Source organism: Exophiala oligosperma (genome assembly GCF_000835515.1).
Source record: "Exophiala oligosperma strain CBS 72588 unplaced genomic scaffold supercont1.4, whole genome shotgun sequence".
Classification (NCBI taxonomy): Eukaryota; Fungi; Ascomycota; class Eurotiomycetes; order Chaetothyriales; family Herpotrichiellaceae; genus Exophiala; species Exophiala oligosperma.
Window position 1 is genome coordinate 1,879,903 of NW_015622821.1, and position 20,505 is coordinate 1,900,407.

At 49.7% G+C, this 20,505-nt stretch overlaps 6 protein-coding genes across 8 annotated transcripts; 3 read left to right on the plus strand and 3 right to left on the minus strand.

Annotated features, from left to right (window-relative positions):
* Positions 1-1,577: 1,577 nt before the first annotated feature.
* Positions 1,578-2,116, minus strand: PV06_04783 (uncharacterized protein; the record flags this gene model as incomplete). Its single annotated transcript, XM_016405718.1, has 2 exons — positions 1,578-1,709; positions 1,760-2,116. 2 exons carry the CDS (start codon positions 2,114-2,116, stop codon positions 1,578-1,580), a joined length of 489 nt encoding a protein of 162 aa, XP_016263924.1.
* A 78-nt stretch (positions 2,117-2,194) lies between these two features.
* PV06_04784 (uncharacterized protein) lies at positions 2,195-4,642 on the minus strand. Its single transcript, XM_016405719.1, has 4 exons — positions 3,080-4,642; positions 2,775-2,933; positions 2,583-2,714; positions 2,195-2,521 (listed from the first exon to the last, which is right to left on the minus strand). The coding sequence occupies exons 1-4, from the start codon at positions 3,108-3,110 to the stop codon at positions 2,286-2,288; spliced, it is 558 nt and encodes a 185-aa protein (XP_016263925.1). The 5' UTR covers positions 3,111-4,642; the 3' UTR covers positions 2,195-2,285.
* A 2,249-nt stretch (positions 4,643-6,891) lies between these two features.
* On the plus strand, positions 6,892-9,189 carry PV06_04785 (uncharacterized protein). The gene is made up of 3 exons (XM_016405720.1): positions 6,892-7,579; positions 7,638-8,268; positions 8,324-9,189. The coding sequence occupies exons 1-3, from the start codon at positions 7,497-7,499 to the stop codon at positions 8,651-8,653; spliced, it is 1,044 nt and encodes a 347-aa protein (XP_016263926.1). The 5' UTR covers positions 6,892-7,496; the 3' UTR covers positions 8,654-9,189.
* A 12-nt stretch (positions 9,190-9,201) lies between these two features.
* PV06_04786 lies at positions 9,202-12,085 on the minus strand. 3 transcript variants are annotated; one of them, XM_016405721.1, is made up of 6 exons: positions 11,985-12,085; positions 11,471-11,918; positions 11,319-11,417; positions 10,644-11,258; positions 9,964-10,560; positions 9,202-9,824 (listed from the first exon to the last, which is right to left on the minus strand). In XM_016405721.1, the coding sequence occupies exons 2-6, from the start codon at positions 11,627-11,629 to the stop codon at positions 9,609-9,611; spliced, it is 1,686 nt and encodes a 561-aa protein (XP_016263927.1). In that variant the 5' UTR covers positions 11,630-11,918; positions 11,985-12,085; the 3' UTR covers positions 9,202-9,608. The 3 variants fall into 3 exon arrangements, with proteins under 3 accessions (XP_016263927.1, XP_016263928.1, XP_016263929.1); XM_016405722.1 differs by having other exon boundaries at positions 11,319-11,918; XM_016405723.1 differs by lacking the exon at positions 11,985-12,085 and having other exon boundaries at positions 11,319-11,946.
* Positions 12,086-12,703: 618 nt separating this feature from the next.
* Positions 12,704-14,062, plus strand: PV06_04787 (uncharacterized protein). The gene is made up of 4 exons (XM_016405724.1): positions 12,704-13,206; positions 13,257-13,420; positions 13,476-13,710; positions 13,766-14,062. The coding sequence occupies exons 1-4, from the start codon at positions 12,957-12,959 to the stop codon at positions 13,891-13,893; spliced, it is 777 nt and encodes a 258-aa protein (XP_016263930.1). The 5' UTR covers positions 12,704-12,956; the 3' UTR covers positions 13,894-14,062.
* Positions 14,063-14,326: 264 nt separating this feature from the next.
* PV06_04788 (uncharacterized protein) lies at positions 14,327-20,123 on the plus strand. The gene has a single exon (XM_016405725.1). It carries the CDS (start codon positions 14,489-14,491, stop codon positions 19,952-19,954), a length of 5,466 nt encoding a protein of 1,821 aa, XP_016263931.1. The 5' UTR covers positions 14,327-14,488; the 3' UTR covers positions 19,955-20,123.
* Positions 20,124-20,505: the final 382 nt, after the last annotated feature.

The window sequence follows — 20,505 nt, forward strand, 5'->3', positions numbered from 1 at the left end:
CTTTCCGGAAGTTCTTCGTCCAGAACGCGTCACAGGGGAACCTTCTCGATACAGAGGATTGACGGTCGGACTGTCTCGTTATGGTGATGGCATTTGATCATCGTGACCCGGTGGACCTATTTACGAGAGTACCTCAAAGCTTACCTACCTTTTCCGAAACCTTTCTTCGACGGCATGATATGACACGGACCGATACGACACGACACGACACGACGACACCTCCTTGCGAATTTCCATGGCTGGATCGATTGGATCGACTTGACTCGTCGACGACACTTGTGCTATGTTGATCTTGACCTGTTGATCCCGTCGAGAATTTATTCACATATTTGGTTCACTCACGGACCGTTTCACGATACCATATTTTTGAGAGACAGAGAGAGAGAGACAGAGAGAGAGAGAGAGAAAGAGAAAGAGAAAGAGAGAGCTGGATGATGAGTTGAGAAACCGACGGATTGAATAGTAACGGGTATGATGAACATTATGAGATATGAAATTCCCAGGAAACGTATTTACTACCTCGTACCGAGTGTACAAGTAATTAATCACCTAATGATGACAAGTTGATATCAAAAAAAAACAATGAACAATGATACATACTATGCTTCTCGAAAGGAAAAAAATAACAGAACGGTAACGATATGGTGTGGTACGATATGAAATTGGGAAATGAACCAGTATTAACTATGTTATAGATATCTACTAGTCTTCAGAGAGCTTCGTATCTGCTCGGAGTCTCTCGAAGAGTCGAGTTTCCTTGGTTAGGGTTGGGTTGACACGTTGTCGACGCGCTCGCTTTTCACCTCTCTTTCAGCTGTCACTCTCATATGAGAATCAGCCATCCTGCCTCCCCTCGTCGTCTAGAAACGACTTCTGATGTATCTGATCCCTTCCGGATCTTTCGTGACCGTGCGTAACTCTTTGCGATAGTTTTTGAAAAAAAGGTTTTCTTTATTGATTGTCCTTCCGAACACCTACATATGTTGATATGCATTCTTCCACTTTTCCTTTTTGTCCTTGTCGATCAAACCAAACACCTCTTGTGCTCACACATGAGATCAGTTTGTAACAAGGAGTGCCCCTCTCTCCGTCGACGGTCAATTTGACAACTGACAACCCCGGGACGTGAGATTGGCAGCCGATGACGACGAAGTTGACTTAGAGTCAAATACTTGCTCTGTATACTTAGACGGTGGTAGCCCAACAATGAAGTCCATAGATATGCTCTGCCATGGTTCCTTTGGTGGTTGAAGAGGTATCAACTCTCCATAGGGTTTATGCCGAGGGACTTTCATCCTTTGACATATATCACAAGTATCCATATACTCATGAACATCCCTTCACATCCCTGGCCACCAGTAACAACGCTAAATCACTTCAAACGTCCTGGTGCGCCCGAAATGTCCGCCAACCTAGGGATCATCATGATTGACCCTAAGGATTTCTGCCTTGATCGCCGGGTCATTAGGAATATAAACTAGTCCCTAACGTTAGATAATTCCCTATAGATTTATTAACCATTGTCCATTCATAGGGGCCGAACCTAAGACCTTTCCGTCCAAAGACGCCATCCAAGGTTAAGCCTTTACGAATGGATCCAAGCTTTGTAGGTCCTTACTCTGTTGTTCTAGATTCTCCTTCTGTCTTAACTCTGGTGGGGAAGAAAGGATCTTTCCATCTGTCACAGGACTATCCCCTGCCTCAGATGCCTGTGGACCTTGGATTGCATTCCATCCACTGGTCCCCGGGTTGGACTTACCACCTCGCCCCCGGGGTTTGGAGTCGACGCGTTGGTGTCTCGGACGGTCATTTGGACCATGAGACCCGTGAGGAGTAGGAGGGCTCGGCTACAATCTCGGAGCAACCAACTTTGGGCGATGAAGTAGACCACATTATGGGCATGAAGACGAGCTCGGCCTTCTCTTTCGGCGCCTGCAGAAGGGTTCGATGGGCAATTGTGTCGTAGGCGTGAATGACGACGCCGAATGCGCTCATCGGGTCGGTCGGCGGGAAGGCCTTTTCGATCTCCTCGCGGGCGGCCAAAGGATTCGACGGCAGGAGGCGAGACTTGAGATTGAGACGACCAGCTCCTTTTTGTCTGTCTGGATATACCCATATCGTGTATTTGCTTTCTCGCAGATATTCGCTAGTTGTCGCACGGGCCCAACGTAGTAACTGCGCAGTCTCTCGTTATTGATTTCGAGGTCGTTCTGTAGTGCACTCCCACACCACAATCTATATGTGTAAACCCACATAAGAGAAGAACCTGCTTTTCAAGGACGCATTCACAGTCCACCTCTTCGACGGTCTTGCTCTGTAAGATTTGAGCCCATTCGATGTTCATGGCAATGATCCGTTTGTCCATGGAGAACCAAAAAGCCCCGGTTGAGGGTTGTATCAACCGCGTAGACATGTAATCGATCGTCCGTCCTTCCAGAACGTGCCAGACTATTGGTATATAGAGCGGACGGTGTCAAAAGAGCAATAAAATAACGAATTTGCTTTGATTCATCATCAGAATCTGTCAGCCGGGATTAGTACCTGGATCAATATCTGTCTTGGTATGTTGGATCGATACTGACCTGAGTCGACGTCGGTGTGGGCATCTGATTCATCATCTGATTCACCACCTGAATCATCATCCATGTCGGGGCCACGTTCGACCTCAGAACCTTGAGGGGTCTCGATGGCGACATCAGAATCTCGGGGAGCTTCTATCTCGGCATCAGTATCTGCACCAAATATCTAACATGGTGTTTGGTTTGTTTACTTACCTGGCTCGGCGCCTGACTTTGATTGTGGTTCCCTGATCGGAGAATGAGAACAGTTCGGCAATCGCGGAGTCCTTCCCAGATTTCTCAGACTCAAGGAAGGTGACCACGTCTTCCATGAGTTCGTCAATACGAACAAGCATTCGGTACGTGCTCTTCCATCTGGTGGACACGTCGTGAATAAAACACAAACAACGAGACCGAGTTTGGGCTCGTTGAAATCGCAGTCGACGTTGTGGACTCACATTAATCCACATAGCGAGCTGCCCTACCTACTTCTCGAGGTATATATATATATAATTCTCTACTCTGGCCAGAGATAGCCAGGATGGTTGGCATCTCTGCGTAAGGATCTAGCAACCTTTGCACTGAGGTCTACCGCGCGTTCCGCAGGGCCATTCTGGGCAGAAGCATAGGGTGCCGAGTATTCTAGGGTGATACCTAGGCGGCGAATGTCGATCTGAAATCCCAAGGACGTTTCATTGTCTAGTCTGAGCAAGGACGGCGTGCTTTGATATCGGTTCTTGACGAGGCTCAACCAGTCTAGAATGATGTTTCCGGCTTCGTTCTTGCTGACATGAGTATAATCATAGTTCATATGGGTTTTGAAGTCCCATATATGACTCATGTAAGCGTCGTTAGCCCATCCTTTCGAGAAGTGGGCGATATCGAAGGAGACGCGGCCAAAAACAGCGTCGATCCATTCCTCACTGTTGTGCGTGCGGCGAGATATTTGTTGTTGTGATTTTGAAAGTATACAGGTCTCACATCCACCCGTTGATGGATCATCCTTGTCTGACACCTTTACGCCTTCGGTTGCAGTCAAAAGATGTGATATAGCATCCGGGCTTGGATGTCCTAATGTCCTATGCCATGTTGACGCGGATAGGGCTTGATCTTTGCGAGGTAGGTGGCTCGAGATGAAAGAGGCGTGAACGTGAGGTGGTTATTGTAATTATAGGAATAGCCAAGCGTTACGCCGTTCCGGGCAAGGGGATCTCTGATCGCGCATGTCTTTTGTGTATAGAAAAGCTCGCATCCGGAGGTTAACAAGCTCAAACGGTACCGGCTTTTGAGAAGAACGTATTGGATGGGCCTGCCGTTGCAAGACCGGAAACCATAGTCTGCGACGAAAAGATACGGTCCCTTACATAGGACTCGATGAAGTAGAGAAGGATAAGCGAATGCCTGATATATGTTGTATAGTTGAGCGCGTTGTATATCGACCAGGGATCCATTATGTAGGCTTGCTATTATTGTTGGAGCTTACTAATTGGATGGTCAAAAAGCATAAGACCATAGTAATGTTATGATAAAGGAGACGAGAAGATAAGAAACAGGAAATTTTCCATGAGAGCAAGGTTGTGAAGCGCCTGTTTGAGGAGACTGGTGCCCAAGAGAGGTAATTCCATGAGCAACCAAGAAGCACGACAAATCAGAGAAAATATGCGTTACCGAGAGTGTCCCAAGTCCCAAGGTCTCAAAGCAGTTTATATCAGTATGACTGAGTAGTTAAATCGGGACACGAAGTGTTCTGCTGACCATTGGAAGAGAATCTGGCACAACCAAAAGGCGTCTCCATGGCGTCCTCATTCCAAGTCTGCCTTCCGATGACCCTATACCTTGTCATTAGAAAGTCGGTAAGGGTGTCATTTTCGCTGACGAGGGGCGCTTTGGCGGTGGACCTCTTTGCCTTTGTTTGCTCCGTAACAATGGTTCGAAGAAACTGAGATCGACAGACCTTGACTAGGTAGCCGCAAAGGAAGTCCAACGTCAACACCGTAGCTGGTATTTGTATATAAAAACAGGATTTGGTTTCACCCGTCGCACAGGGTTACTCACACCCGGCACCGCGAGAAGGTACCTGTCCATTGCAGGGCATAATATGTGATGGAGGGAGATATGGGGGGATCTGACAACCTTTTTTCCGACTGGATAGATGAGAGATAAAGTGCAAATCCTGGCGTCTTGCTGATGACCTCATGCAGCAACCAATTGATACTTCAGGCATGATGTATGAGCTTAAGAGGATCCATGAACGCAGCATGTTTGGCGATCAAACAACTCAGCGCCTGCAGTTTTGATGTAATGGAAGGATTGTGAAGTTGTAGAGTGAATGAGGTTTCAATGTTTTGAATCCACGTATCATGTGGTAAATTATTGTTCACCCTGGTAGGAATCATTCACGAGTCGATTGATGTGGTTTTGATATGGTTGCCGTCGTTTGGTTCTCTCCGTTGTTGGAATGTTGTGCCTGTTCGTGAGGCTGCCGATATATGGTCATAAGATCAGGGGGAGGTTCGACGAGATGTGCCGTATCGAGAATTTCCAGTTTACCGGCATGCAATACCCCAAGCCCTCGAGCAATGGTTGGAAGCGCTTCCACGTCAAGAAGGCTTTGATGCAGCCTGGTTTGTACATTTGGAGCAAACCCCTTCGACAGGGCGTTCTGTCCATTGAACTCTTGCATATTATATGGCTCAACACGACATTTCATCGTTCGAGGCTGAGGTGTGCTCCTTGACCTTAGGCCACGCAAGTTGAAGGGATCTTCGACCTTGGAGTTGGGCAGATCATACGCAAGCTCGACGGTGAAGGGGCTCGCATCCGAGGCTATTTGTGTAGTTCCAGGGTCTGAGAAGATAACCTCAATCTCTTGTTCTTCTTCACTTCTGAACGAGCGTTTCATGTGTCTTCTTATCAGGTTCGACCCGTTGAAAGAGGCTACAGGACCGAACGCTTGCAATCGTCGGAGGATGGCAGTCGAATGGGCTAAGGTGACAGCTGGAGGCGAAATGATAACTCGTGCAATTGAAGTAGGGCTTGGTACTTTCTTCACTGGCATGATGTCGAGAGATGAACGCGGACTTTGAACAAATGTGAAGGTGGACGAGGCCACGAGGTAGATTCTTGTCCTTCAAGGGAGAAACAAAGCCCAAGTTAATTATTTACAACAAGGCTGGATCCCCGCAGTTTCGCAAGTGGACGCCGCTTCAGATGACTCAGCTGCACGCCCCTTGGATGGCTTCTGAGACACCAACACAGATACACTGCACCTGGGAGACAGTTTCTTCAGTGGTATACGTGAAGGTAGGTGTCCGTACTTGTCATGGGTGTTTTACATACTCTCTCCTTTTTCTTGAAGCTGGACGGATTCCAAGTGAAAATGCAAGATTGAATTCTCTACCTGAACACTGGAGATGAGAGCGTAAGGCTGGATACTACAAATGCTTCAATTTGCCGTATCGAAGACCGTCATTCTCCTGATGGTTGTATGTTGTCAAACTTATACCTATGGGACATGAAGGTAGTCGGCATACCACAACCTATATCCACAACATTGTGGAAGAGAGGTGGTTGCTATTTGAGTGCAGTGTAGTCTTTACCTTGGCAGTCTCCCCAACTTCATACCTGAGACCCCGTGTCAGTTTGACGTAGAAAGAGCGGTCATCTTCGAGTCCGTAGCAAAATGAACAAGTTCGATAGCTTCTGCAGTGACAAAGTGAACGGTGCCGATTGAATTCGAAGTGTGAGAATGAAAACGGAGGCTCGAGCAGGAATTTCCCCTTGTCACATGGGACCTTCACTGTGAGGCGCAGCCTGAGAGCCGAAAACCGGGACGGTGCTTAACAGTGAGGCGCAGGGAGAATTGTGGCACAAGCGTAGTAAGTAACATTGGCAGATGAAAACGAGGAAAAGGACCAAAGTGCACAGGTACTCGTACTGGGGAACATGATGTTACGGCCCCCGAAGCATCAAACACATTTCGTTACATGAATCGAAGCACGGAGGCAGATAATGGTGGAAGTGAGGGATGGAAAACATGCAGCAACCATTCTGTTGGGACCTTTTGACTCGTCCAATACTCGTATACGCGAGCCACGATCGTGCAGTACACAGCCCGATGGGCTCACAGGGCTGGCTTCATGGCTGGCTTCATGGCTGAAAGTACTCTCCCTCTTTTACTGGGGGTCCGTATTGAATGCCAGCTAAACATGGCCCCCATATTCGTATTCTCGTCGATCAAGAAAAGGCCGCAGTAGAGCATAAAGAAATATGGGGGAAAACACGGATTCCCGGGCCCTGTTCTCCTATACAGGGTCTCTTCCTCTCGGATGTTCCACTGCTGACATTGGCTACCTATCCAACCTTACGCACACGGAGTACCTCTTCTACGACACTACCTACTCTTCATCTTTCTCGTCATATTTTCTTGCACATTCTCTCGCTCACAAATTCCATCTCGCGACACCCACTTCTGCCAACAGTCAAAACTTCGAATCGTTCGATCATTCCCTCGCTTAGCCTGACCTGTCACCCGAAGAGCGTAGACCACCACCCTCATAGGCGCACTTCCCCCTCCCTGAGTGTTTCAGCCGCCGGTGCCAAAATCCATTCGCGCCTTACCAAGACCTCCCCTCGTTCTTGAGTCGGACGGAAATTCTCGAAGCCATCCTGCGTTGAAACTTCACTCTTCTTCACGACTGACCCTCGACGGACACCCGTCACTGCATCGAACCACCACTCGAGGACTGCGGTGGATCTGATAGAGCACCGGGCCTTACCTTTTAGTCGCGCCAAAAAGTCGCCAAAATTCGTTCCCACGAAGCTCGTTCTTCCCTCCTCGGAGGCCAGCCTGAGTCTTATCAACCTTTGGCTGGAGGTTATCACCAACGTGAAGGCTATGCTGTGAAAGATTTCGAGAGGAGGAAGTCCCGATCAATCATGTACACACCAAATTCAAAGTGGACTTGGGCTTTCAGCCTGATAGCCTTGACGCAGGCCGGCATCGTCCTCGCGTTCGAATGGTAAGAGACTCTGGCCTTTGTAGAGACATGTTGGATCTTTGACTAACGCGTCATGTAGCTACGCTTTCGCTCATTTCCAGATTCATCTCGAGTCCAGCAGCACCAATTTAACGGCCTCAAGGACGATTCCTACATTCCTGACCCTCTACATTTTTGGCTTCCTCTACCAACTACTCCTCGTCTGGGATGCCCTACGGATGAAGAACACCATTCAGGTCATCGGCTTGGTCATGTATAATGTTGGCCTGCTTATCTATGGAGCAGTCCAGATTTCGCAAATCAAGGACGCGGTCTTTCAGTTGTCTGAAGATGGTTCGATACAAATGGAGGTTTGGAAAGACACCAAACCATTTTTGATCGCGATCCCAGCCATAATTGCTGTTGGGACGGCCCTCCTGGCCGGCTGCGCCTGGAAGCTGTACGACGAATTCGCCTGGACCATCTATAAGCGCATCTCAGCCGACTTGAGGATGAAGCGACGCTACCTCCAGTACCAGATCTATATCGCTCTACTGAAATTCGACTTTTTCTTCTTCCTCGGATTCACTGTCCAGTTTGTCGTCATCGTCACTCAGCGCCGAGCTGAATTCGCCTTGACTATAGCCGCCATACCGGTGACTATCATCATTCTCCTGGCAGCTGCATGGTTTGTGCGGAGGGAGAATCTTACGGGAACCATCGGAGTCATTGTAAGTCCATTCCCACCGTACGCAATATTGCCTGGGTGCTAACTTGTGATCTCAGATCCTGTACTTCGGTGGTCTCGCTTACTTCATCTTCAAGATGATTCGCATGTACTCACCATCGCACGAAGGTCCATACCTTCCAGCACGCAAAGAACTCACCAGTTTTGCCGTCTTGACCATCATCTCCATCCTCCTCACCATCACAAACGCATGTCTATGCGCGAGCAATTATAACAAGGGCCTCAAGCCCTACATCTACAAATCTGCAAATGTCGATGAGGAAGAAAAGCCAATCGGAAGCGCATATGCACCATATGCCACTGAGATGTCAAGTGGTTCGAAATACCCACCGGCAAGACCAACAGCAAACAGAATGGAGATTGATTAGGTCGTCGATCCTTAACCTTTCTTCTTTTTTGAAGGGGACTTCTTAGCGGGCGTTTCTATCTTCGGGGGTCGTCATGTTTTCCGGCCATGTACAACTTTTTCTGTCACGAGGAGTCAGTCATATTTTGAGAGGAATCGTCTAATGAGAAGCAGGTTAAAGTCCAGGTTGTGTCAAGTGTGATGGAATCTCTTGATGAGCCACTTGGCTCTATATCACTCATTTTTTTGGACCAGTAACGCCATCTCTGATCGTAAAGCCTTTGGTGTCCTGTGGTATATATTGCGGAAACAAAAATGCGAATCCAATTTCCCAATTGCTCTCTAAGCACACACAGGTCGAGCCATATTGTGAGCAAAGTTTCGTCGTTGTGGTTCCAATTTCTAGATTCCAAAACTCCGTAGGACTGGTTATACTGGAAACGGCCTGGGACACAAAGCTCAAAACCCGAGGTAGGTAAATTGAACTTGCACTTGAATCATTCATATAGACTGGGACAAAGTCCACTCGGTGATCCGGTATACCCAACGTCTAGTGAGGGAACTTGAGTGTGTTTCTGAATACTCCAATTACTGTGTCCCTACCTACTTATTGCCCTAAGAACCAACCGCATACGTGGACCATAAATTCAATAGATCATACTCAGCATATCCTTATCGTTACTTCTTTTGCGTCACATTTCACTCTCACTCAGAGAATCTCTGCGTTCTCTGCGCTTTCTCCTTGCCTTGCTATGATCACTCCCTCTTACCTCCACGCCGAGGAAGAAGTATCCCAACATTTCCAGAATACATCAACATCGACGGGCCACCACCTTCATTCAGACAAAATGCCGGAAGCCCCTTGTCTGACTTGAGTACGACCAGATTGAACGAGGACGAAACAGGCGGTTGTTGAGCGTACGTCTGTCCCTCCCCTCCTCTCCTCAGGAGGGACTGAAAGGCCTGCGTGTCATCAATTAATCGTTGCCAGAGAGGTGGTTCAACAATGCTTGAAGCATGGCAAATTGATTCCCCGGCGGCTGGCTCTCTTCGATCAAGTCGTCGCTGATTTTCCAAAAGGCCGTCGGACCCGCGGGACCGTGGTCATCATAGTCCTTGTCGAACCAGTTACCTAGAATTCCGCGGGCGGAACGGAGGCCGCCAATCTGTACGCCTTCGGACCGCCATCGCTCCTTTTTTTGGCCACACGTAAAAAAGTCAGTGAGTTGAAAAGACGGGTCAAAACGAAGGAAAAGGAACAAACGAAACAGGATGGGCAAGGATCATGATGGCTGCGGCGACGAGGACAACGACAACGACGGTAATACTCACCTCTCCATGGAAAAGACTAAACGTGGTCCAACGTATCGCACCACTCGCCGTCTTCCTCGCGGTGCCTCGGATTTGACTGTTCGCGTTGGGATCCCAAGCCATGGAGGTGCTCCGGCTCGTGCCCTGGAAGTGCACGACGGGCATGTCGCCATCGCCGTCTTCTGGGTTGGGATCCTCGACCGACGTCACGTTCAGCTGGAGTCGAAGGAGACGGAAAGCTTCACGCGTGGTCAGGGGTTCGCGGTCTTGGGTAGACTCGGGTGGATCGGATTTGAAGTTGAAGGCGTAGAGGTCGTTGTAGTCCAGGAAGCAGACGACGCGCATCCAGGATCCCGTCACGCCGTACGGGTCAAGGGCGTCGAGATCAGGACGAATACTGGGCCTGACTTGGCCGGGCATCCGACAGGAGACGTAGCTGTCGGTGGCGATGCCGGAGAAGACCCCGTCCCAGGGTTCGTTCCCGCTGGACTGGCGGATGCGGGCTGGGCGCGCCGAGCTGCGCCGGAGACGATCCGAGTACAAGTTGTAGTTGAACCCTATGATGATCATGATGGCTTGGACCTTTTCCCAGTCGACACATCCGGAGCCGTCGTCCGTCTAGAATATAGCTATGGTGTTAGTACCAAGAAAAACTTGGAAAGTTCACAAATCTCTGGCAGTGACCAGAGTCCAAAACTTACAAAAGGCCCCCACATGTTGGCCGCTGTATAACGGCGCAGGTCGTAGACTTTGGATCGAGCGAAAGGATGGGTATAGCGAATCGGTTGCGGTGAAAAAGTCGTCGACGTGCTTGCCGAGGATGTAGATGTCTCTTCAGGTGCATCAGCTGAGGGTAAGCCAAGTCCTGGGGATTCATGACCATCGGTATCTTCGTCGTTGTCGCCATCATCTTCATCATCGTCGTCATCTTCATCGTCGTAGTCATCGTCGTCGTCGTTGGCGCTGACATAGCCAATCTCGTCAAGATGGGCAAAAAGGTCGTAGTGGCCGTCGTCGCGGTTTGCAGTACGGTGATTTGGGTGATTCCGGTCGTCCCATTTGGGCCATGGTTCGCCAATATTGATTCCACCGAGCACATGGAGTCGGGCGGAAAGCTGCCGGAGCGATGCATTGGGTGAAGCAGTCCATTTTCCACGCGCGGCGCGAGAGAACAGGCCGGATTTACAGAGGAAGGTGCTGATATTCAAGTCCTTTTTGAAAAGCGTCGCGAGGAAGTCGGTGTTCTTTGGTGATTCGGAAGGTGAATTCTCGATCAACTCGAGAGTCGTTTCCAAAACTTCTTGAAGAGCAGCGTCCTGGGAGAAGGGTTAGTCGTGAACATTCTCGCTCTTACGGGAAGCAGCGATCTTGCATGCCTTGACGCTCTCGTTGTCCGATTCTAAAATCTTCTGGGTCTTGATGAGACGAGTTGTTCGGGCCATCCATAAAGTTGCACCGTCTTGCTGAGGAGGATCCTAGAGAAGCGGTCAATATAAGACGAATCCCAGCAGCGGAAATGGTGGATCACAAAGTGGGAGAGATAGTGGTGTCTCCATAGACGTTCGTCGTTGCGAATGACCTGGTTGAGATACTGACATGTCATAGATAGCGATCCCAGGTCTGTAGGCTGAACATCTATGAATATTTGATGCAGGATCTCCGGGGCGAGATCTAGTACTGGAGACATTGGAAGAGGTGATGGTATCAGTATGAGGGGGAGGAGGGGGTGTGGTGGTCCGTATCTCTGTCTTGACGATGGGGATTGTAGTACAGACACTAGCCGGTAGTTCTCTGACGAGCAATTGACTCACGATACTTGATTGAAGGCATGCGAAGAATTCACAAATGAAGACTCCTTCTCGAGATGTCTACACCTTCTGGTTCAGTGATGGATGGTGATTCATGGTTATGTCCGTACTCCGTACTCCGTACTCCATGCTGCGGTAGGAGCATTGGACTAGCGAATGATGCGCTAGCTGTTTACAGGTTAGACACCTCGGCTTGGTGAGGCAGCATCTACCTTGGAGACTGGACTACAGTACTTGTACTTGTAGGCACTTGATGTCAGTTTGGTGTCAGATTCCCTTCAGAAGTTCTCGAATGGTCAAGCAGTCTCAGTCGCCGGCCTCAACTGTCTATAGAAATACAGACCAAACCCGGCGATTCTGGAACAACCAGATCCGTCGGCTCTTTCTGGAGTGGCAGATTTTTTGAGGTAAATGGTGGAGAGTTGAATAGAGAGCCACAGACAACGCACGCAAGAGAGACTGCTGAAGCTCTTTGGACGCGTTCGTCGTCTGGTGCCAGATAGACATGTTAACAAGTAAACAAGGGAAAGCTGAGTACCTTGATGCATTCAGCGCGGTTTGATGGAGCGAGTCATTTTACCTTAACAAACTTATTAGGGACTTTAGGTACAATAGTACTCCGTACTGTCACAGCGATATAGGCCTTCCCCACGCTAATCTAAGGACTAATATGGGTAAGGTAAGCAATGTACTCTCTAGGTAGGTAAGCTCACGAGGTGATCGATCTCAAGTGCTACCTACATACATATCCATCTGCGTTGTGAAATACCATGGCCCAACTACGCATCAACTACATGACATTCTAATTCGCGTCACTGACTTTTCCGCCGTAAATGATGGTTGTAGCCAGTGTTGGCGCTAGGTCATGGGGTCAGCTAGGCGAGGTGAATGTCCGGAGTGGCACGATCTAAACACAGAAATTTGTTGCTCATGCTTCACCAGCCTGCGTTCAGCCAACACCAATCTCTTCACACGTATCAGACTCACTTATTCATTCTAGACTTGCCAGGTGTCACTATCTCTTTCTGCGAACCGTCTGAAGTAGCCACTCCTCTTGGAAACATTCCCCCCTTACCTCTCTCTTCCTTGACATTCATCCGAGTCTCCTCCCCAGATTGGCGACCAGTAGCAAATCACCTAGACAAACATTCAAGGATACGAAATACAATACCCAAACACCCAGAACACGAGCCCTGACCTGCCGTCATGAACTTCTTCAAGAGAACAGCGCAGCCTCCGCCTGAGCCAGTCAAAGTGCTGCAGCCTCTCCATCCCTTCTATCCTGCCGGTGTCGAGATCGCGAACTTTGTTGCCAACGACAAAACAGTTGCTCAACTTCTCGCTGTCTTTGCTGCTGGGTGTGCTGTCATCTTGGGTGCGACATGGCTGCTCACTGGAAGATTGGCGCCGCGTCTGAAGACCATGGACAAAGTCATAGTACTGTGGTTCTGCTTGAGTAAGGACCACTATCGCATGTTGTCGATATAGAGGACTGACATTTACAAGCTGGTTCAATACATCTCTTCTTCGAAGGCTACTTTGCCTATAATCACACTCAAATGGGGGGAGCACAAGATATCTTTGGCCAGCTGTGGAAAGAGTATTCATTGTCTGATTCGAGATACCTGACATCTGATCCTTTTGTCCTATGCATGGAGAGTATCACTGCTGTAAGGGCATTGAACGATCCTCGGCGCAAGATTGGAATCACTAACCCAGCGACAGATTTTCTGGGGTCCTCTTTCTTTCTTGATGATTTACTTCATCATTACCTCTCATCCTATGCGCTATCCACTACAAGCCATCGTTTCCCTAGGCCAGGTCTACGGCGACGTACTGTATTACGCTACTAGCTTATTCGACCACTACTACAAGGAGCTGTCTTATTGTCGACCAGAGGCATATTACTTTTGGTTCTACTTCGTTTTCATGAACTTCATCTGGATTGTGATACCAGGCAGTGAGTACAAAATCCAATCTCTGCAAAGTTCGGAATTGCATCTGACAAAATTCAGGTCTTCTAGCAGACAGTGTGATCACCACAACACGAGCATTCAAGGCGCTGAATCGAATGTCCAAGACCCTACAGGGCAATGGAGTTGCAAAGAAGCCAAAGCAGAACGGCCACGTCAAGCGTGCATAGATTGGGTAGCACAAAACACATGTTGGCTGTTTAGCGAATGGAGTAACAATGCACCAGGCGACACCACGAGTCGTCTTGGTTTGGCTAGGGAAACGCACTGCCGGACCAACTCACATAGATTGTACCGACCATACAATAGATTTTGGCATTGTAGATCTCAAGATACAAGCTGATCACTCGCATGGTCTTTAGTGGGAGTTTCTTGCGACCTAATTCTTGACCAATAGCAGCTACAGCTGTACGCGTCAACGGCGTTTTCGGCTGATTGTTTATGGTATTGATGGCCGTTGCCGGGCCAAAGCTGCGATAAGCGAATCGCCCACATAACGATCCATGCATTACACCGCCAGGCTTGGGTGCGCCAGATGCAAGCTGCGTGACATGTTGGCCTTTCCACAATTCTCAAGTTGCTGATCTGTGCAGTCTTGGGTCAATTTGGCTGTACTTGCTATCGAAGACAAGCAGAACTCTGTGTCGGGCTCTGGTCGCTAGCCATGCAAATATTAGTGCAGCAAAACAACAACAGAGCCAGGACTCGAATATTCGTAAACAGGACTCGTTCTTGACGACGAGTAGAGCTCGATCAGGTGGCTCGATGCGACCAGCACTCCCTCCGAAAGCCTCACAAAAGGTCTACAGAAATCAGCGTACCGAAGTGCTCGGCTCTCCCAAAAGTCCCAATGTAGCCTCCGACCGAGCCTCCAGTCAATTCGATTCCGGCTCTGTTCAGGATCGCATTCGGCAATGGCAAGTTCAAGGCGCAGCGAATGCTGTCGATCCGGACGTTCTCAGCGTTCGATCGATTCCCCGATCCGAATGTCCTTCCATCACGTCGAGGCCGAGGTCGGAGTATGAAGATGAAGACACCTCGAGGTTAGGAGGACGCATAAAAGAGAAGACAGAGGATGATCAACCCGCAGAGAGGAGCAGCAGTGCCCCACGGAAGCGAATCATTAGTGATGGTCACTGGAGAGCTAAGAGAGAGGCAAAAGATTCTAAGAGCCCTAGGTCAAACGGTCGAGGACGGGCAGAAACCACGAGATATGACTTGTCATATACCTCAAACCAAGAGCAGAAGAATGGGAAACAGCGGTCGTGTCGCAAATATAGCTTTGAGAAGAGTCCGGACCTTCAGCAGAAATCGCCTCCGAATGATGGCAGCCGAACCATCCCAAGCCAACGTGACCAATTGAACCCTTCGCATGAGAGCATTCCTATGAATTACGATTCTGTCAGTTACATTCATGCCGAATCAGCTCATGATTTGCCGATACAGTCGACTTTCTCTGGGCAGTTGGATGCAAGATCCGAGGCATTAGTTGATGCTGATGAAGCAAGAGAAAGGCCTCGACCACAGAGCAAATATGTGGCCACCTTGGGCAGAGCTGCCGCGGAGTCTTCGGAAGGCTTGCGTTCGAAGAAGGGGGGGTTGCTAGGGAAGACCAGAGACATATTTTTGAAGGTCGATTCGACAACGCCTGTAAGCAATAGAATTCCCAGTATCGAAGCCTGGCTCGACGAACAGCCTGATCCTTTCGTGGATGAAGCGCCTACAGACGAACTTCCGCCAGTGGAGATGCCTGCGCCTTTAAGGAAACGGACCAGAAAGAAAAGATCATCGGTAGAGAGGCCTAAAGTGCCAGATCCAAATCATATCTGGGACTCTGTGCAATCTCCAGAAGCACCTCCATCTCCGGATCCAAACAGCACGGTGGAAGCCGAGGATAATGGACCCAGAAACTCTACCCGGAGCGATCAAAATTCAACACCCAAGCGCAGTCGTCGTCATATTAAAGAACAAGACGATCTTGATGGCTCACCCACCTCGTTACGCAGGGCAGGCGCGAGAGTACGACGGCGGAGAGATACACCTGACAAAAGATCGATCTCTAGCCTTGAGTTACCAAAGGCTTCGGATACTCAGAACGAGCGTTTGCCAGACAAGGATCAGATACCACCAGCCACAGAACCTCTTCCACAAATTCCTTCGTCTGTCGTGCAGCATGTGCTTCCGCCCATACCTCCTGGGGAGCCCGAAAACGATGATCGACCAATCCCACCACAACCAGCGGCATCTTCCAAGCCCGAACCAGGTCTTAAACGCAGACTTACAACGCATGAAGACTTAATGTCTGTCCTGTCAATGCCCAGAGCTCGCAGAAGTCGACGATCGGCGCGAAGAGCAAGAAGTAAACGAACGGCTGAGGAATCTGCTTCAGCGCAGCAGGTCCTCGCAGGCTTAATCTCAGAGGAACAAAAGTACAGTCGAGAGCTGAGGACGCTAGTTGATGGAGTTATTCCAGTTCTGCTCCAAAGTGTCCTGTCGAAAACGGACTCGGCTGCTGCAGCAGGTTTGTTCTCATCGGTGTCCAATGCTCAACACGACATGAGCTACACTAAACCCATCATTGATATGGGCATTGCCCTTGAAAGGTTGAAGTCTCTGCACGGACGCATCCCTCTGCAAAGTGTCGACAGCTTTCTGAGTTGGGGACAAACTGCTCAAAAGGCATATCGAGAATATCTCCAAGCATGGCGACTTGGGTTTCAAGATGTTGTGGTTAATCTCGCTCCTCTCGATAATGCTCCAGTCGATCAAGACTTGACACGTGATGAGAACGGAGACTTGGTTGACAATGATGGCAAAAAAGTTGATGTCGCGTATCTCTTGAAGAGGCCGCTGTTGAGAGTAAAAGCATTAAGTAGGGTTTTCGCCCAGATACGGGACCAGAGCGACAGACCCCTTGCTGCACAAGTGGCCGACGCTTTTACTGGTTTGACGGCCTTCGCAAGACGACGCCACCAGGAAGAACAAGCACGCCTGGAGGACGAAGCAGCTGCAAACATCGACTCCATGAGGGCCAGGGACATCAGGACAATGGCACCAACTGCCAACGTTGTCGTGGACAAAACTCGTCGTGTCAAAGCGCGAGATTTCTTCAACCTCACGTTGTATCACTCTTCTGGGCAACGAATGGACAGTGGCATCGAATTGATCTTCCGAGATAATGCTCGAGGAGATGCTCCTAATGGTGATGTACTCATCTGCGAAGTCGACAATACTGGAAAATGGCTTCTGTTCCCACCAGTCCTATGGAGCGCAATATCTGCAAGACGTGGCGAAGATGACTTCGACCTTGTTCTAATGATACGCGGCCGCGCTGGCCTGGGGAAGGATTGGCAAGAGCTGCTAGCTCTGAAGACTGATGATAAAGGGGCGGTGACAGAGTGGATGAGTATGTTGGGTTCAAACCCCTTGCCACCAAGGCTCAACAGGACACCTAGTTTCATCAAACGCAGTCAGCCTCAGAAGGACTTGTCAGCGCACCAGGGCTCTAGTGAAATCTCGTCGGGAACCAGAACAGAAACCCAGTCCATCAGTCAAGGATCAGAGCCATCCAATGTGGAGGTACCAATTGGCGAGCCATCAGTATCTGGTGCACGAACTGAAGTGAGCCGATACGAAAACGACACAAAAATCTCGGCTGATCGGCCTTCCCAAAGGCTGAACCTTGGTGGAGGTTTGGCATCAAAACCACAAACAACACAATACCAGTCGCAATTTTCCGTTGCAAATAGGAAACCAGCTCCGTCAATCCTTTCTTCAGACAGATCAACAATTTCAGACCAATCCATCATGACTATGGATACCGCATCACTTCGCGAGCCCCCTACCCCCAAATCTGGTTCTGTACCTGAACGGAGACAGGTTGCTAGGATGGCAGAGCCTCTTATCCCAGAGCGCTCAGCCAGGGATGCTTTACCCGGCAATTCGCAGAAAGACGACATACGTAGGTCTCGTGCTGCGGAATATGATGGTAGTCGCATCCACGACCCTCCTTCACCTAGTTCAACTCTATTCTCAAGGGAACCCAAACCGCTGTCTCCTCCCACGGAACAGTCTTCATCGAATTCACCAAACCGAGACGCGACTTCAACAACAATGACGCAAGAAACGCAACCTCAAAGGCCAGTCTACGCTCGGGCTCCTTCTTCGACGCCTTCAAAAGATCTTCCCTCCGTTCCTAGGCTCAGACCGCAGTCACAAGCAGATATGGTCACGGCAAGCTCTCAGCCTGCGGATTCCGTGAGGATCGGTCAATCGTCTCCAGAAATCAGACCGAAGAATGGTCCTATCCAAAATAAGAGCTCACCCAGAAGCCAGATATTCACTGAGGATGTGCCAGTACCCCCACCAAGGACTCAAATTCGAGAAGGAAGACCTTCATCAACAATTCAAAGCCCTGAGCCCTCTCCTCCACCTACTCCTCCACACCGTACCATGGACAAGTCACAGCCTCAACTGAAGCAAAATCATCTGCCCGAGCTGAAAGCGACACCTGCCTCTTCGGAAAAAGGACCAAGGAGGAGGACATCATCTCCACTGAAGCATGAGTATGCGCCGTCTAGCAGCTCAGACAGTTCGTCCAATTACGATACGGAAAGCGTGAGTGACTCGTCTGATACCTCAGAAGACTTCAGTACCGAGCAACAAGACAAAGCAACTCCTCTGATTGCGATCAACGCTACTGAACGAAGGCCATCAAAACAGACATATCCTCCGACATCAATGCCACTAGCGATTCGCTCATACCCTCCGTCATCCATCCAATTGACGGGAACAAGAACATTAGCACCATCAGATTCAGCTTCTCAAGGACCATATCGAAGAGTTCCCTCCTCCAACGTTGTACCCGCTGACCAGAAGAAAAGAGCAGCCGCATTGATATGCGCATGGTCAGATACAGGTGCATGGGAATTGATCCACCCAGATGAATGCTCAATAGTCATAACACCAGGCCTCATCGAAGCATTTGAAATGTCTGCGGAGCACTCTAACCCCGGCGTATCAAGCCCAGATAAGTCAGGTCTGCGAGCATCGTCTCCCGCACAACGACCTCTCGTCGCGTTTGAACTTACACCTCTCGTGATGCTCCGCAAAGGCGCCGCACTTGACATCCAGATCCGCTCTCCCCCAACTCCGAATTCACGTATACGCACAAGCAGCAACATCATGTTTCGTTCTAGCAACCTTCAAGCGTGCGACGCACTGTACGGTATGATCAACTGGGCGCGCTGCAACAACCCTACATACATCGAACTTGAACGTGCACGACCCCGCCAGCCGACTGTGACCTTTAACGTCAATCCATCAGATCAGCCTCGATCGCGTGCATCATCATGGTTCAGCTTCGGCAGCGCCAAGAAGTCAAGCTATCGCGCCTCATCAGCACCTACCCCCGCGAGCGTCGACATGTCTGTAGAAAGCTCGGGCACAATGGCCAGCGCATTCTCAGCACTAAGGCGCTTCAGTGCAAAGCCTGCATTCAACATCAATCGGTCGTCCGTTGTGCGAAGGAATACAAGCACTACGGGCCCATCATTGTATTCGTCCAGCAGTGGCACTCGCACAGGCACAGGTTCCGGTTCGAGCACCCCGGCTCCCAGTCAAGTTGGCTTTATACCTGGAAAAGATGGACCGAACGTCCCAGCAACGAGTGCCGACGCTGCAAATGGCGGCGGCATGGTGAACAACATGAAGATACGCATATATATGCGCAAAGGCCAACACTGGGAGAATCTAGGTGGCGCGAGGTTAAGTGTATTGCCGGCTCCAGCATCTGTTCCTGCCGCTGGGCAAGAAGGCAGCAGAAGTACGAGTGTAGCGCCCTCGCCCCCGGCAACGCCCGCTCATGCACACTCACGGTCGCCGTCCATTGTCGAACCAGGATCGGCACAGCGAGGGCCGAGGCTTCCAAGTTCCAGCCACACCCCCCATCGTGTTCATGGCAATGGACGCGAGAAACGCATTCTCATCGTACGCAATAAAGCACCGGACGTGGTCCTTCTCGATGCTGTTCTTGGAGAATCTTGCTTCGAACGGATAATGCAAACAGGCATTGCGGTCAAGGTGTGGAAAGAGGACGAAGTCATTGGGCATACAGGCGGTGTCATGATGGGACGAGAGACAGTTTATATGTTGCAGTTCGCGAGTAACAAGGAGGCTGGGTGGGTGTTTGGGCTGTGTGGAACGTACAGATATGGATTTATGGGTGAATAATGATGCTGGGACGAGGATATGAAAATGATTTACGGCACGAAAAAGTCATGCTGAATGTATATACAAACGGCGTCGGGATGTGATACTCGGGACGATGTTTTTGTCCTCATCTTTCTAACTTTTCGCCGTTGTGTCTTGCGTTGATCGATCTTTTTAGATTTGATGAAACATATGATGGCCTTGAGTACGACCTCATATCCTTGAACTAGATACTGTACCCACAGAACATGGGAGGATAACTCGGTACGCAGTATGAACGTGCCAACTGTCGAAGCTGATCGTCAGGGCAAACACGACGTGCACGTGACATGACGTATGCCGATGGTGACGAATGATGGCGCTGGGTAAATCTCCTCCCATGATCCTTTCGCATCGAAAAACACAACATGGCGCTGTTTCCCGTGGTCCGTGTTATGCGTAAAAGGTATCCGTACAATGAACCAGGATGCGAGTGGCCTCATTCTCGCATTGCCAATCAGACAGGACGACTCACCTCTGTACGACCATCAACCCCATTCATTCTCTCCGAAACTACCCACGCCGAGTCCAAG